The sequence below is a fragment of the Mus caroli genome, unplaced genomic scaffold (genome assembly GCF_978045245.1).
Source record: "Mus caroli unplaced genomic scaffold, Mus_caroli_1 scaffold_9, whole genome shotgun sequence".
In the NCBI taxonomy this organism is placed as follows: Eukaryota; Metazoa; Chordata; class Mammalia; order Rodentia; family Muridae; genus Mus; species Mus caroli.
This window is the reverse complement of record NW_028227264.1, coordinates 109307623-109325430: the sequence shown is the minus strand read 5'-3', so window position 1 is coordinate 109325430 and position 17808 is coordinate 109307623. Positions and strand designations below refer to the sequence as shown.

At 38.8% G+C, this 17808-nt stretch overlaps 1 protein-coding gene across 8 annotated transcripts in view; it reads left to right on the top strand.

Moving 5' to 3' along the window:
• Nav3 (neuron navigator 3) overlaps positions 1 to 17490 on the top strand; it is a 751750-nt gene extending 734260 nt beyond the window's left edge. For all 8 annotated transcript variants that reach the window (XM_029482745.2, XM_029482744.2, XM_029482742.2 and 5 more), the window contains 6 exons: positions 2820 to 2974; positions 5123 to 5194; positions 5775 to 5971; positions 6833 to 6951; positions 9995 to 10198; positions 14546 to 17490. In XM_029482745.2, the coding sequence (XP_029338605.1) occupies positions 2820 to 2974; positions 5123 to 5194; positions 5775 to 5971; positions 6833 to 6951; positions 9995 to 10198; positions 14546 to 14665 (867 nt within the window). In that variant the 3' untranslated portion in view covers positions 14666 to 17490. The remainder of the gene's footprint in view (positions 1 to 2819; positions 2975 to 5122; positions 5195 to 5774; positions 5972 to 6832; positions 6952 to 9994; positions 10199 to 14545) is intronic.
• Positions 17491 to 17808: the final 318 nt, after the last annotated feature.

The window sequence follows — 17808 nt, the reverse complement described above, 5'->3', positions numbered from 1 at the left end:
TCCCCCTCCCCCTCTCCCTCTCCCTCTCCCTCTCCCTCTCCCTCTCCCTCTCCCTCTCCCTCTCTCTCTCTGTGTCTGTCTTTCTCTTTCCCCACTGAGCACCATTGGCCATATCCACTCTCCCCAATCAGAGAGTGCTTTTCCAACCTACAGATGTGTTCCAGATCAAATTATATATAGAAATGACAGATGTGGCCCTGAAAGGCATCAGAGGACAATCCTGCTCCATCCACCTCTACCCCATTCACCTTCCTGCCTTCTTAAACTCCCACAACTATTTTGTTTCTCACTTTGTGCCTCACAGCTCCCCTAAAGCCCCCCCTTCATTCTATCTGTTCACATCAGGGGAAATAGAAACTCTCTTCATAATTAAAATCTGACTCAATTATAATTCTCCAGTGGTTTTTGTTGCTTTCTGCACTAAACCCAAAACACGACACTTTTCCTGTTCAGCATGACAGTGTCCCTTGGCTTCAATAATCTCAGGGTTCTCTTGGCTCATCTCCTTTCAGCACGACAAAACCCCAATTCTACATTTCCTTTCTGCGAATGCTGCATATGTCTATGTGGTCAACAGGAGAGGTTGTGTTACCTCACCAATCATTTCAGACTGTAAATTTCCCTTTAAGTTATGTCCCTCTGTGTCTCTTTCACAAAGCTCACACTTAGAACTTGTCTTTGAACAATGTATTCTCCTATTTCTGATGGAACCCGTTCCTGTCTTTCTATGTGAGGAGCTCCTCTTCCATTTCTAAGCATTAAAATATTCCCCAGTCTTTAAAAAGAGATACAGCTATAGTGGCAAGTGCTTCTGCTACTTGAAAATATTCCCCAGAAGCTGTGGGTGATCTTTACATGTTGTAAAAGAAAATATAAAAATAATGTCATTTATGCTCAATTGTAGTTATATATATGTATTGCCAAACCTCTTTGTAGATAATAAATATTTTGAATTCTTTCATTATTATATATTATATTATGTATGTTATGTATGCACAATATATAATACATACACATATGTGTATATAATTATATATAATTAATATATAATATATCATATGTCATTATAATGTATGTATATAATTATATATGTATAGGTATGTACATATATATATACATATATGTATAATTATATAGAATATATACTTATATAATATATAATTATAATTTTATACTATATATCTATAATTATATATGTGTATATAATATATCTATGATATAATTATATAATATGTATATAATTTTATATATGTATATATAATTATATCATATATTGCATATTATCATTTTATGTTTCTAATGACAAATAAATTGCTCTCTCCTACAACAGATGAACAACAAAGGTTTCATGGTCCACACTTTTCAGTGTGATATGTTTCTATTCTGTGTTCATGAATCCAGTTTCTTTTATTTTCTTCCCTTTCCATCATTTCACAGATCATAACCATGCGCTGGTTCCCACTCCTCAAGATCCTTATTATTTTCCCAAATATATCTTGCAGCTGTACTTCCTAACTTTTACTTTTGTTCTTCATATTTTGAACATTTTCCTCCTTACATTCTGTTGTTTAAACCTACGACAGGCTTCTCTTAACCCTCAGTGTGCTGTCTCGTGAGTTTTACTTTCTGTTTGGTATTGTGATGTTCTTATTGACTTGGTTGTGTGCTCATCTACCAGATGTTCTTGGGACAAAAAAACTGGGTCTCTGAATTCCCAGTGCCACTGTGCCTGGCACATGATAAAGGCATGTTGAAATGATGAATAACTTTCCAAACTTACCAGTTGGAGTTTTACTTATTATTCACAATTCATCTCATAGGCCATCTCCCTATAGCTCATGAGAAAACCTGAATGAAGATCACTCAGGGCCTCTGCTGCTCCCTTGCCTTGCTTTATCTACTAGGCTGTTAGTTCTCTAACTTGGTGGATGGAGTGAGGAAACATCCGGCATGCGTGGTGCATGTGTTTACCTGACTGACAGAAATTGGGATCCTGGAATTGTTTTAACCCTGAGCAAGATTTACAAATTGAAAATGGCATTATGAATATGCAAATCATATGGAAATGTTCCAACTGATTAGGATAATTCTAAGAAACCTGATTTTGCCCCTGACCTACCCATCTGCAAGAACCGTCAATCAGAGAACTGGTTATCATATTTAGGTTCAAAGTTATTAGACAAGAATAATGCCTGAAAAATGAAAGGAACCACAAGGAGTGCCATGTGCTGATGTTAAATGGTCCCATGAAAGATGAGAAATGCTTTCTGTGTTTAAAATTGCAGCAGTCACCTGCAAGCTATAAATAAATAATTATCTACTTTTTTTTTTTTATCTGAGCACTGAGGCTATGTGGTTAGATTCAACTCATCTAAATAATTCAAGTCAAAATGTTGGGAGTATATTAGAAACCTTAAAAAATGTCATTTTGGCTTTATTCTCTAACTGAAATAGCTTTGGTAAAAACCTACTTTGTTGAAATATCAAACACAATAAGACACCTTGATACTTGTAGCTGACCATGAGGGATCCTATCCAGAACTCATCTGGCTTTCCTTATGAGGAGGAAGGAAAGGTATCCATGCTTTCAGTTTGGATAGCCTTTTGGCAATAGCCTGCCTTCTTCTCTGCCCCTCTCTTCTCTTAAAATGTGAGCCTCTCCATTTTAGATTTGCTTTGTACATTATTTCCATAAACTCTCCTTATGAATATTAGCAGAAAAAAAGTTGAATGAAGGACACACTATGCTCTTTCTCAAAATGTGAATGCTTGCGTGATCTGGAGATTTATTACCGATGGGTTTGTTCTGTGTCTTTAAGGAACTGCAGCAGTATCTTGCCAACCTGGCTGAACAATGCAGTGCAGACAATAATGGGGTAGAGCTCCCTGTTGTCATAATTCTGGATAATCTTCACCATGTGGGCTCTTTGAGTGATATCTTCAATGGTTTTCTCAATTGTAAATACAACAAATGGTAAGCTCATAAAATAAATGGAATAATCAGGTAGAGAAACAGTGATGTCATTTACTTCTTTATACCTTTTTTATGTTTTAATACTTGTAGTGGATACCATTTGTGTAATAATATCTAGTGATACCCTATATCTCTACAGAATTTGTATGCATGCTTTAGAATATCTATTTATCCACAGCTACGTTTTAAGAAGGATTTTTGCTTTGTTCATTTGGTTGATTTGTTGCTATTTGGGTTTTTGTTATTGTTTAAAGACAGGGTTTCATTATATTAACCAAGTTAGCCTCAATTCCACAAGTGACCCCCTTCCTCTCCCTCCTCACAGCCTTGCTTTGGTCTTCAGGAACTTTTATGAAAGCATTATGCATTTTTTGTGATGATGTTAGTTTCTGTAGACACACTGGATGTCTAGAAAGCCCATATGGATGGTAGGATGCTTTGACTAGGGCATGTAATAACTAGAAGGAGATTTTAAAGCTCTCTATGCTTTTATTCCATCACTATCAAAGTAACAGTTTAACTCTTCTCTAGAGCTGAAGTTAATTCACTCAGATATATCTCCCTCCAATACTGTAGTGCTTTATTATGCAAAGTGAAGGGACACACTAAATCAAGGCATAAAACAGTGTAAAAACCTACATGTGTGTTGAAGAATGATCTCTAGAGAAAAAGATACAGAACACAACAATATAAATGGCACTAACCATATTGTATCGGTGTTTTAAGTAATCAATCATTGCTAGTGACAAGCGACTACCAATTGGTCAGCATAAAATAAAGGTTAAAGGAGGAATCAAAGCATCATGTTTAAGAAGGCTGGGGAGATGGACAGCATCACTTGCTCTTACAGAAGACCTGGGTTTGATTCCCAGTGCCTACAGAATTGTTGCTCCTATTGATCTATCACTCCAGTCCCTGGAGATCTGGCACCCTCTTCTGACCTCCAGGGGCATCAGGCACACATGTGGCACACAGAGCAAAGCACACATGCACACAAAATTAAAAATATCTGTGTTAAAGCAAATCTTTAGATAAACTGAAAATTAACAGGGTTTTGGAATAAACATACCAGTTCTAACATGCTAGCGTACGCTGGATGTAATGGTTCATGCCTTTAATCATAGAACTTTAGAAATGGTCATATTTCTGAGTTCAATGCCAGCCAGGGCTATATAGTGAAGCACTATCTTAAAAAAATTAGAATAGACAAACCATTGTGCTTATTCTGCACATTCCCCTCCTAACCTTTCCCCCACCCCCGTTGTGTTAATTGATTAACACTACTCTAATCACTTGGCAGAGGCAGCTGTGCATCCCTTGCTACCTGCCCCAATGTTCTGAGTTCCTGAATGAAAGACACACACGGACACACACACACACACACACACCCTTCTACTTTAATATGCCTTAATCAGGTCAATGGCTGAACCACTTCTAAGCATCCAAATGCCTAATGCCTCCCCTCCATCACTCCTGATATTACTTACTAAAATCTATATTCCATGTTTGCTGCCCTAGACCCGATTGGTGTGGGGCGGGAAGCTGGGGCTACCCTTTCCCAGCTCTTACGTGATTGGTGTGCTCCCTCTTCTGCACTTCTTAGGCCTAGACCTGATGCTTTGTCTGGCATGGTGGTTCTAATTCCTTTCTCTCCTGGTCCCCTTGCACTGGAATCCTAAAATCCCGCTTCCTCTGTCTCTTTGCCCAGCGATTGGTTGCCGGTCGCTGGCAACTTTATTAATCAATTTTGGGAACCCAATTAACATGATTCAAGTGTTAGAACAAATCCACAACATCTCTATCTATCTGTCTGTCTGTCCATCCATTATCTGTCTGTCTGTCTATCTATCTATCTATCATTCATCTATCTATCTATCTATCTATCTATCTATCTATCTATCTATCTATCTATCTACACGAAGGTTCCCATAGGGAGAGAAAGAAGTCACTTTGCCTCAGTGTTAGATTTCAAGTTAGAATCCCCAGCAGACACTTTGTTTCTATTATTTTGTCACTTTCCAATTTAACATTATGAAATTTTCCTCTTTAAGGAGAATAGTGTGTATTTTTCTTAATTGTTTTTCTGAAACGCATTTAATCGCTTTTCCCTCTAGAACATCTTAATACTCCATTCTCCATTTTTCCTAGTCCTTATATTATTGGAACCATGAATCAGGGAGTCTCTTCATCACCAAATTTAGAACTACATCACAATTTCAGGTAAGGACTTGAAAGATTGTGTGTGTGTGTGTGTGTGTGTGTGTGTGTGTGTTTGTGTGTGCATGCACACACTCTTCTGAGCACCTGTTCTACTTTCTCTCTAATCATAAAGGTGTCTTGAAGGCTATTTTTCCATTCCTCTCCTGAGAATCCTGCCCACAGTGATTCGCTTCCCCTGGCACTCGGTTTAAGCAGACGTTCTGGGATCTTTAACCTGTAATCACAAGTGTTTCTTTTCCTGCTTACTACTTTCGTGGATAAGCTAGAGCGCTCTTCTGACTGAAGACTGTGAAGAGAGCTCCTATTTCAGGGTCTAGGATTCTGCTACATAAGCTCCCTCAGCATGTGTGTACCTCCTCACTCTCAGGAACATAAGCCTCTCGGAAGCTCTCAAGTAAAACTCACTGTATTATAACTCTAATGGTAATAAATTTGCTAAATGTTTGCAGCATCAAACTGTGGCCACTAATTAACAAGGGAACATCAGTGATTTTTCGTGCAATGGAAGTTACTAAGGAAATAAAGTTTAAGTTTTACCAAAAAAAAAAATTAACTTAATTTTTCTTTTCTTTATTTGTAGGTGGGTATTATGTGCAAACCACACAGAACCCGTGAAAGGCTTTTTAGGCAGGTATCTTCGAAGGAAACTGATAGAGATGGAAATTGAAAGGAATATACGTAATAACGACCTGGTCAAAATTATCGACTGGATTCCTAAGACATGGCACCATCTCAATAGCTTCCTGGAAACACACAGTTCTTCTGATGTCACCATTGGTGAGCTTCAAACTTACAATTGTCCATTCTGCAGACACAGAGCATACTGGGTAAATGTAATAGATTGGGAGATAAAACCACAAGGATAGCTAGTCCTTTCAAAGATTCCAACGATTAAGAGATTCTTTTCTAAAACTGTCTTCTTCTAAGTGTTCTGTCTGCAATTATTTCATTGTTTCTGACAATTATGGGTAGTGAAATTAAGTTTGCAATGGGAACGTATCTAAAGACCACATTGCTAGCCAAAAGGCAAAAGTACACAGAGTAAAAATTTTTTATTCTAAAAGAAAAAGAAACCACATATTTTATCTATTAGCCCATTCACCTGTGACTGTGAGGGAATGAACTTTTTATGAACAATTTTTGTATTTCACTTTTTTTTTCAAGATAAGACCAAGTTAATTTCTTTGTGGGCACAATGCAGTTTGTTTTTCTATTCCTGCTTAAGGTTCATGTGTAGAAGGGCATTTCGTGGTGCCATAAAATCACCAAAAGGTCCTTAGCTGCAGGCAGGAATTCTGTCCTCAGCTCAGAGATCTGTACTGATTCCATGTTATTCTGCAAATAACTGCTTTTTGCCATGAACCATTCATCTAGCTCTAACAGAACTCTGCACAGTTTATAAATCAGGCCTGGATTAGACACTTCTCTATTTCTCATGAATCCCTGTTATGCCTTAGATTAATATTTCATTGTTAAGAAAAAAGACAGTCCTGGAGGCCCTCTTCCATAAATATGTATTCATGATGTCTGAGCTAATCAAGCTAGGAATTTTCTAGGAATATGTGTGTTATAGTTCTCCAAAATGAGTCTAAGCATGTGCTTATATTGGTAAACATTGTGCCGATTGTGTCTTCTCAGGTCCTCGGCTCTTCCTTCCTTGCCCCATGGATGTGGAAGGATCTAGGGTGTGGTTCATGGATCTGTGGAATTATTCCTTGGTACCTTATGTTCTGGAGGCAGTGAGGGAAGGCCTGCAGGTAGAGTGCTTGATTTGTATTATTGTGAAGAGAAAGGAAGCCAATAAATAAATAAATAAATAAATAAATATAGAAAGAAGGAAAGAGAAAGAAAACCAAATTATTTTAAGAAGTAAAACCATTTTTTTATTTATCTATTTGCTTGCTTGTTTGGCTATTTACGTAGAAAATTAAAGTAGGTAGCAAGAAACACTCAGCAGTATGTCTGTTATGACGAATGTGCATGTGCAGTAGTTCGTCTGTTAGAACAAGGCTGCTACTGTCTGTGTCTGTGCAAAATGGAGTTCTTCCTACCCTATGCATTGAAGGCTAAGATTGTTGCAATGGGGGTTTAAAAATGTTCTTCGTAAACAGATATGTAATTACTTACTTATACGTCTTAGGGCACAGACTATGAAAATGACACAGCTTTAGTTCTTCATAACATTTTGCATTTCACGAATGTTTAAAAACCAATGTGCTGTGTATAGTATAAGGTGGTCTTTCAAACTTCATTTGTTCAAAGAATTCATATTATCATTTATGAAAACACATTTATAGTAGAGAAATCATATTTTTAAATTTATATTTTGGTAAATTATTTGCTCTCCAGATATAGTTTTCATATTAATAAGCTATTATCCTCAGCTTTATATGTCAAGTCTTATTTCATATTTGCTTGCTAACAAATAAAAAGCAACAGAAGCCTTAGAGGCTTCAAAGCGGTGATTATAAACGGCACAATTTCCTTAGATTTTTTTTTTTTTTTTAGTTTGGGAGATAAATGGACTGTTTATATTAAAGTAAATAATACTTGCAAATCTCTTCCTTGATCATTATAATTGTGTAAAGCTTCCATCTGAGTGAGTGATTATCATTTAAAAACCATAATCTCTCAAACAAAAGTTCTATATGCCTCTAGCTTCTTGCTTTGGCTCATGATGCTTGGTAGTAGATTAGAGTGAAAACCGAATCAGTTACCCTATAGGTGTAGAAGATCAAGTAGTGACCCAGCCTAAGAAAGGTGAGGGTGTGGGGGAGAACCCTCTTCTTGGATGATGTTCAGTCCTTAGTGAAGTTGAAATTTTTACTCTGTGAAAGACTTTAGATAGTAGGAAACTTGGAGAACTCCAGCTATGACCTCTAAAGCAGAAAAGGTCATATACTGTGCCCTTGCATCTACTAATGTCAAAGGACCTTGACCTAAAAGTGCAGAAATGAACCTGAGTCTCTCCGTTTGGAGGAATGGAAAGAGAAAGTCATTTTTGGATGAAGGCTAGTGCCTGCTGAGAAACCATATGGGGGAATGCTCTCTGCCACATGATCTGTTTGGAAAGGATGCGGCTGACACATTGAGTTATTCTCCTGGTGATTCCATCTTTCTTGAAATGTTAGCGATTAAATCAGCTCTTCTTGGGTGTTCAGATTTATCCTATTATAATATTTACTTTCTGTGACCTGGATGCTTGCTGTCCTAGCTGATTATGAAAGACTGGCTCTGGTTGTTTATACACACTCAAGTTCTTTTTAGGTCAATTCTAGTCTCCAAATTAATAATAATAATAATAATAAATAATAATAATCAACTGTCTTGTTTTTTATTTACCTATTTTTTTATTCTATGTGTATGAGCACATTGCCAGAATTTATGTATGTGCAACACATACATGCCTTGTGCCCTTAGAGACTAGAAAAAAAGTGTCAGTTACCCTGGACCTGGAGTTCAGAAAGGCTGTAAGCTGCCACCCAAGTGACAGGCATTGAATCTGGCTCCTTTGGAAAAGTAGCCAGTGCTCTTAACTGCCGAGTCATCCATCCTTCCATCCCCTAATCACAAAGTTCTATGAATAATTAGCTGTACACATATCTGTATTCTGTACCCTCTATTAAGCAGTTTTCAGCTGAGACAAAGCTTACTACTCCAAGATGAGAGCTATTTAAATAAAACTAAACAAAACTAAACAAACAAAGGAGCCCGATGAACAACGAATAAGCTTCAGATGTCTGCCTCTGTCCCCTCTTCCAAAAGGCATCTTGGGGCCTAGATAATTTCGTATTGTCACAGATTCAAACTTTAATATGATTTCCAGAGAAACCTAAAAGTATTGCGTGGGTTGGTACTCACAATGCCTATGTTTTTCTTCCACCTCACTGAGAACATCATCATCACTGGACACACCATGCACCACCCTCTGAGGTGGTGACACTAAACTCTGGATACCCAGAATGGTCCTGGGTGGTCCAACACAGGTCACAAGGGTAAAGAAAGGACACTTTCCTCTTCCTAGGTGTGGCATTTTTTTTCCCACGTTCTCCTGGCCTGATGCCTTCTTTATGAAAATCTCGCCAGTCTGTGTCCCCTCGGCAGTTTGATGTCAGTGTTGTTCCTAACTTAGAAAGTCCTGGGTCCACCTGCTCCCCTGCATTCTCCAGATATTGCTTTGTACAGTCTCTTACATTTCTTTTTTAATAGGTTCATTGTTTTCCCATAGATTCTTACAGAATGCATATTTGGGTTTCCATTTTTACCCCTTTTTTCTCGGTGTTCTTATTTATAAACATATAAAATGTCTCTCAACAGGAAGCAATGGAATTATGAGGTTATTAGAGGGAAATGGTTATCACCATACCCGAATGAGAAAAACCTTTCTTTCTTTCATTCATCATCCTTCCAAAGTACAGTTTGGTACAGAACTCCCTTTACTGTAAGAAACAGATTCTGTATTTCAGACCTTTCCAAAATTTAGCTTTTGTTTATCAACCTTGAGATGTTTGGGTTTTTTTTTCACCTGCATTTGCAAAGCTATTCATAAAATCAAATATGTGCACTGATGTCTTTATTGCCTTATAATACACCTCCTTCATGCTTCCCTCCACATCAGGTGCTCCCTTCTATTTTGCAAAAATTTTAAGTATCAAGTGAGCCGCATAGATGGACATATTTAACCCATGGATAATTCTCTTGACACATATGCAGGAACTGAATGTGAAAATAGCTACCTGATTAGCATTCGCTTCGTATTTTTTACCTAAGAAATGTTCTTTGTTTGTGGTGAACCTTTAGATGTATGGGAAACGTGCACCGTGGGAAGATCCCTCCAAGTGGGTCCTTGACACGTACCCATGGAGTTCTGCATCCTTGCCTCAGGAAGGCCCAGCTTTACTGCAGTTGAGGCCAGAAGATGTTGGCTACGAAGCCTGCACATCTACAAAGGAAGCTACAACGTCAAAGCACATTCCCCAGACTGATACAGAAGGGGACCCCTTGGTAAGGATGTCTGATCATTCTTCTCTAGCTAAGCCACTGTAGTAATTTTTAAGACTGTAAATGTGTAGTCATTAGTACTAGCTAATATATCAAAGGCCAGCTACTATAGGGAATATATGGAACCAGCCTGATACAAGTAATCATTTAAACTGTTACCTTTAGTGCAGTTTCCCTGGTTGAAATTTTTCAAAACAACAACAACAGCAAAACTGTTTATCTAAAATAAAAAAGTAAGAAACCTGAAACTGGGACAAATTCCATGAGTATAATTTTTCTCTGATTATACATTAAATTGTGTCAATATTTAAATAATCAGTATATTAAATATTACCACTAGGTATTGAAGAGAAAACTATAGTTTGTTCATAAATAAAAATATAATCAAATGTATACAGAACAAAAACTGTGTTTTATATAGATAGAGATAGGTAGATATCTACTAGCCTAATTAAATACAGTCTTCTGTTGCTTTCAGTTTGGAAAAAAAAGGCTTTTGTTTTTAAGATTTATTTATTTTTATATGCAATATCGTTTTACCTGCATTTATGCCTGTGTGAGGGTTTCAGATCTCCTAAATCCAGTGTTACAGTTTGTGAGCTGCCATGTGGGTGCTGGGAATTGAACCCAGGTCCTCTAGAAGAGCAGTCAACACCATTAACCATTGAGCCATCTCTGTGACAATAGGAATGGGGTTACCTTTACCACTTTTTTATTATACTAGTTTATATAATTTTAATTTTAGAAACAATACAATAATTTAGGTAAGTGTATAGAACTCTAAGATATGAAAATATTAAGTACATAATGTAATTAGTAATACAATTATTTTTAGTATATCTTTTTAGTATAGCTCTACTCTTATAGCATTTTACTAGCGAGAGCCTCAAGAGGAATTCATTGTCCTGTTTGCTCAGTGCTAGAAGGCATCACCAAATACTAAACCTAGGTTCCGATGTATTCTGTTGGGAACACATATACGCCTTCTCTGTCTTTGTTTTTATATATTTTCATAATCACCATTGGAAAGCAAAAAAAAAAAAAAAAAGTATTGCAGTTAATCTAAATAAGAGATCCTAGTAAGAAAATTACTATTGTCAGGAGCGTGTTTTTGAATCTTAACAGGGATTTTATGTTCTGGTATACTGAACATTATTTTTAAAAATGCAGTGGGCAATCACCATCGCAACGCTAAATCTTGGCACATGCATATTGAGTGCCAAGGTCCAGGGATCAGAGTGGGGATCACTTATAGTCTTATAAGGACATCGTCCAGTAGTGGTGTGTGTGCCTGCATAAACTGCCTAAGATGTATGGCATGGTGGGCACAGCTATGTGTCTGGTAAGGGACCTCACAGATGGTGCGGTTAATCTGGATGTTGAAGCAGGCATTGGCAGTTTTCATGTGGTTGAATGTGGAGCCTCTAACATTGAGTGAATATCACATAGGACACTGCCAAACTGTACAGTGAAAATTAAGAGTTAGAGGTCAAATATCCATTAGTTTGAAGAATTAAAATGATAGACTTACCCAAGTGTTAGATCACTTTGAGCCATTTTATTTTTATGGGTAGTCAAAACTTTATCACACAGACCGTGGACAGCCAGTGGGTATTTTTTTTTCCAATTTTTATTAGGTATTTTCTTCATTTACATTTCAAAGGCTATCCCAAAAGTCACCTAGGACCCGCCCCACTCCCCTACCCACCCACTCCCACTTCTTGGTCCTGGTATTCCCCCATACTGAGGCATATAAAGTTTGCAAGACCAAGGGGCCTCTCTTCCCAATGATGGCCAGCTAGGCCATCTTCTGATACTTATGCAGCTAGAGACACGAGCTCTGGGGGGGGGGGGGGTACTGGTTAGTTCATATTGTTGTTCCACCTATAGGGTTGCAGACCCCTTTAGCTCCCTGAGTACTTTCTCTGGTGCCTCCATTGGGGGCCCTGTGTTTCATCCAATAGCTGACTGTGAGCATCCACTTCAGTGTTTGCCAGGCCCCGGCATAGCCTCACAAGAGACAGCTATATCAGGGTCCTTTCAGCAAAATCTTGCTAGTGTATGCAATGGTGTCAGTGTTTGAAGACTGATTATGGATGGATCCCTGGATATGGCAGTCTCTAGATGGTCCATCCTTTCGTCTCAGCTCCAAACTTTGTCTCTGTGACTCCTTCCATGGGTGTTTGTTCCCAATTCTAAGAAGGGGTGAAGTGTCAAGTGGATATTAGCCCAGAAACTTAGAATACCCAAGATACAATTTGCAAAACACATGAAACTCAAGAATGAAGGCGAGTGGATATTTTTGATTAGTGTTTTATATATTTCTGTTCAGATTTGTAGTACCTTAAGGTCTTTCTAGTAACAGAGCAGAGGGCGGAACATGGTGTTGGGGTAACTGGCAGTGGGAGACACACAGAGGGACATGGTAAAGTAATAGGTATTATCATGGCTGTGGGTCTACAGAGGATGCAAAGGAGACCAGGGGAAAACGATGTCCAGAGACTGTACATTGATCATAATGATAATTGAGTGATATGTAAACCTACCTTCTTTTTATAATGTCCTTTGATTTCAATATGCAAAAGAATAACCATTACTCACAGAGTAAATCTCATTGTGTGTGTTTACTACAGATTTCAGATTGGGAAATTATGCTAATTGAACCTACTATATAGCACCATTTCTTTTATTTATTATTTTATGTCTATGAATATTTTGCTTGTGTGTTTGTTTGGGTGTGTGTGCGCGTGTGCGTGCGCGAGTGCGTGCATGTGTACCATATATGCCTGGTGCTCAGTAGGGTCAGAGGATGTTGTATCGTCTCTTTTAAAGTCAGGAGGGTGCTCAGACACGTTCCTCTTTAATAAATCAGCTTCTTTAATGCTTTAAGCTTCAGACACTTTCACAAACTACTTTCATCTCATATTCTTGTGTAGGTGGTTTAATACATTGTAGGACTTATGGCAGAAATGCTATTGAAAAAAAAAACTGTCCTGAAAACTATCAAAATGATTTCAAAATACTCTATAACCATAGCCTCTGTGTCAAATGACATTCTTGCTGGAATTGATGACTATCAGCTCATTACTTATTTCCCAAGCACTTATCAAACACATTGTTTCTTTTTCTTTTTTCTTTCTTTCTTTTATTTTTTCTGACATACAAATATCCATAGCCTGATTGCAGACCAAGAAATCTTGTTTTAGATATTCTCTCTCTATTTCTCTGAGTTAAAAGATAAAAGACAACTTTGATTGCTGAGGAGAAAAAAAAAAAAAAAGAAACCCAAAACTATAGTTAGTATTTGGCACTAAGCAATATAAAGTTTACTGTACTGTTGGAAACCCTCAATAAGAAAACAAACCCCTGACCCTCATGAAGACAGGTGCCAATTACCCTGTGTCTTCCGAAATTGTCCAGCCATCGATTTGCCCAGACTGGTTTTAAACATTCTTTTTTCCCTAGCTCCCGTCTCTAATAGTGGAACTGCAGATCTATTGAAATCCAAGCCTTTTATTTTATAATACATTGGAGAGCTCTCCTTCTCCCCGGGTGCTTTCAGGCACAAGTCCCCTCTACTGGAACAAACACTACCATTCCCCCGAGGACGCTGAGACGCCTGAGACAGCCGCTATTGTTCCAGGAGGAGGCTTTTGTTCTCAGTGATGTATCAATCATATTTCAGCTAGAGCCTCGGTGACAACAAACACTTGACAGTGATTCTTTCCTTCTCCCTCTTCAAATGCTCACGGTCCGCTTCCTCCAGTTACCCCCTCTGGAGGTCAGCTCCTGAACAACAGATGGTGTGTGCTGTGTGCAGCAGCTGGCTTCATTCCACTCCGTTGTCTCCTGCTTCTCTCAAGGGACAGTGCTTGCAAGCCTCTATGCTGTGTGTGTGTGTGTGTGTGTGTGTGTGTGTGCGCGCGCGTGCGTGTGTGGGTGCGAGTGTGGGTGCGAGTGTGTGTGTTTGTGAATATTCACAACTTTCATTTGCCATTCAGTGCTCTCTGTTTCTCCCAGCCAAAAAAGTGGGGAAGCCTGGCTTGCTCTCCAGCAACTAACCCAGATGTCCAGCTGTGATAGGATTTCCTTTCCAGTTCCCCACTGAAGTAGCATTCATTCACCGCCCCACATAAAAGAGTTATCTTACGGCCCTATTTTGTTCTTCTGGAGAGAAACAATTTAAGAGCCAGGTCGGGCGAGCGAAAACCCATAACTGTTATGTGCATTTTCATTTGGATGGGATGAGCAGAGACAGTTCTACTGAGATGGCTCAGGGCCCTGCTCGTTCTGGGGCTGGCTGACTCAATGCATGGTTGCTCACAGGGATGTCTCTTTTTCTTTCTTCAGATGAATATGCTAATGAAGCTCCAAGAAGCCGCCAATTACCCCAGCACTCAAAGCTGTGACAGCGATAGCGTCAGCCACCGTGAAGACATTTTGGATACATCTATTGAATCCACCCTCTAAAGGGTGAACGAGTTTAGGCAAAGGACTATGTTTTTCAAAAGGTGTTTTAAAAGACAGGTATTGTCACTAAACCACTGCCAGTATGAAAAGTCCCCTGTCCAGGGCTCTGACCCAGAGTTGTGGTGTTCACGGAGGTAGCAGAATTAGGTTGGAACTGCCAAGATGCTAAATTGAAGTGGGAGCTTAAGTTTATTTTATTCCTAGGCATTTTTATAACCATGGAGTTCGCAACGGCTCCATTGCTCGACTGGAAAGGGCCCTAAAGACGGGGCAACGGAGTAGATTAGACACGGGATAGTGAGACTGGACTTTATTTTCTTCCTCTTTCAAAGTTTACAGTGCAGGCCTATTTTTTTTCTTTTTCTTCCTTTTCTTTTTCGTGCCTTTCTTTTGTTTCCTCGGGGCGGAGGCTGCCCTTCTCAGGCAGGATCCTTCTGATCCATGGGACTTCCTTTGTGCCACATGGTGCTGGTGACAGGGCCCCAGTAGAGTTTGGGCTGTGTGCTCCCTCACTGCAGAATGAACCCACGAGGCCAGTCCTCCATAAGCACAAAGGGAATTGTGCACCCACCGCAAAATAAAACCGCCTGTGGCCAACGGGAAGGACCAGCTTCCTTCTAACTGCCGTGCGCTCCTCCTGAAGGGCGCTACCCTCACTTAGGGTATGAGTCATGGGTTTTATAAGGTTGTTTTTACCACAGTGGTCTTTTCAAACCACCTGCCAACTCCCTGAACCAGAGTTTTATACCAATTATTAGTCAACACTGACAAAAGGCTTTTTAGGGCTTTATTTGTTTGAGCCTTTTCAGTGAAAGAAGGAACATTTTCTATGGTGCTGTCTCACTGCCTTAAACCAGACTTCAACAGTTTCAACAGTTCGTTTCAATACTAAACCATTGGTAATTTCCACTGTCTCTTCATTGACAACCAAGCAACACACCAGTTAACACAGCAGCCTCATTTTCTGTATCTCATCTTTTTAAATTTTCCTTTTCTTGAAGAAACGGATAGGAGAAAGATCAGTATTTTTTATCATGTGAATAAAGAGATTTCTTTGCCTATCCTGCAAATAATTCGAGAACCATAGAACCCTTCTTTGGCCATCACTTAAAAGCAGAGACATGTGGCTGCATTCTGCCTAGTTCTCAAATGAGAGCATTTCAGTAGGTGGGAGATTTCTAATCTGGATCCAGTTGAACTACAAGCACTGGATTCGGCATGAGCACAAACCATTTGGCTTTCCTCCCCTCATGTTTATCTTTCAAAGACAAAAGTTAGTTTTTGGTGCATGTTGTTTTGAGTGCTATTGTCATACACGAGACATTCTGCATTAAGGAGCGCTGATCTGGTCAGTCACTGTGGAAGAGGAAGCATTTATACTGTACAAGAAGGTTAGATTTGCACAGTCTACTGGGTAGGTATTGTAAATAATGATTTTTTTTTCTCCAAACTTGCACAAATTAAAAAAAAAAACCAGACACAAACAAAAAATTGTATTTTATCCTGTTGGTGTTAAGAGGCGTCTCGCCTGCTGAGGCTCCCTGTCTGCTGCAAGCGAATACAGAATGCAAACCCTCAAAGCTGTTATTATCTGGTGTGTTTGTCCTGTACTTAACAAGTTGTTGTGACAATGCAGGAGCCATCAGTGCTAGAGTGAGCATGCTTCAGAACTGTACATGAGGCCGGTACAATTTTGGATGAGTAACTGTCTGAACGTACATATCTCGTGGCGGGCTATTAAGACAGTGCCTGAAAACTAACCAGTCACTGGCAAGCATACACCAGCCACAGAGGACAGGTTCCAAGTTTATGAAACCTAAGGTCTATGTCACGGTAGAGACGAAGCTCTGTGCACCTTTTAGGAGATATCATTGGTGCTACCCTCTGTGACCACCTTTGGGTTGGTTTCCGTAGAGCGAAATTAGCAATGAGAGTTATCTGTGCAGATTTCGGAATGTCGCTAAGTATCTAGGTCCTTTCACGGTGCTACTGCCCCGAGGGATACCAGACTGAACTGATGCACACAGAATTGTCACCTTGACTTTGGAACCTCAACTGTGGATCAAACCTATTGTGCAACATCACTCTATGTAGCTGGATGAGTGGACTAGTCGCCCTTGTATGATATGTGAGCTAAAGGAAATTGCTCATCTTTCATTTTTTTCGAGACACACAGTCCACACATGAGCATCAAGAGAACTTCCTGCAATACATCCCAGTAGGTACACCTAGTTTACAATTTAAACTAGTTTGTGAAACATTTGTCTGTATACATTTTATATTTTGTACATTTTTTGATGTAACATATCATGTAAATAGGAAGAAGCAGTGAGAGAATCATCCGAAAAGTTTTGTAGTCTTTGTAAAGCCCCATACAATAAGTATTTGGTGTCAATGGATCTAACGGGATGATGTATTTTCTATTGGTTTATTGTCCCCCTAGCTTGTAAACCAGCTTGCATATATTTTTTTGCAAATGTGCACCCTGTATCTGTCTAAATTATTACCTTGCCATTAAAGTGGAATTATTTATTGACAACAAGGTGTGGTGTCTATGTATGGGGAAATTTTGAATAACTATGTACAGGGACATGTCAAGCTATACAGTGTTTCTTCATTATAACCACACCATCACTAGGCATCTGTGTCCATCTAAATTCCAAAAGCACCCGAGGAAGGGCTCCAAAGCTTTTGAGGAAATACATTTAACTAAATGCAGTACCTATGTAGCTCCTAAAGTGAAAGTTATTTATTCAGTGAATATTTTTGAAAATTCTGAATGGTATTCAAATATGCCTGATATCAAAACACAAACTAATATAGAAATAAAATGTCAATATTCACTGATTTAAATCAACTCATTCTGTGTTTGTTTTTATTCCATTAAGTTATCTGTTGGCCTCTTAATTCTAATACTGATTTTAAAGCAAAAGTAACTCTGTGTGTGTGTGTGTGTGTGTGTGTGTGTGTGTGTAAAGAATGAAAGGGAAGGAGAAAGAGAGAAAGAATGAGACAAAGGCAGAAAGGCAGAGAGAAATTTTAAAAATGCAAAGAAACTTCCTTTAAAATTGTGATTTCTTTCCAAAGAGCTTAGACAGTTCTTTAATCCTAGTAGTAGCATGTATATTTGGATATTTACTGAT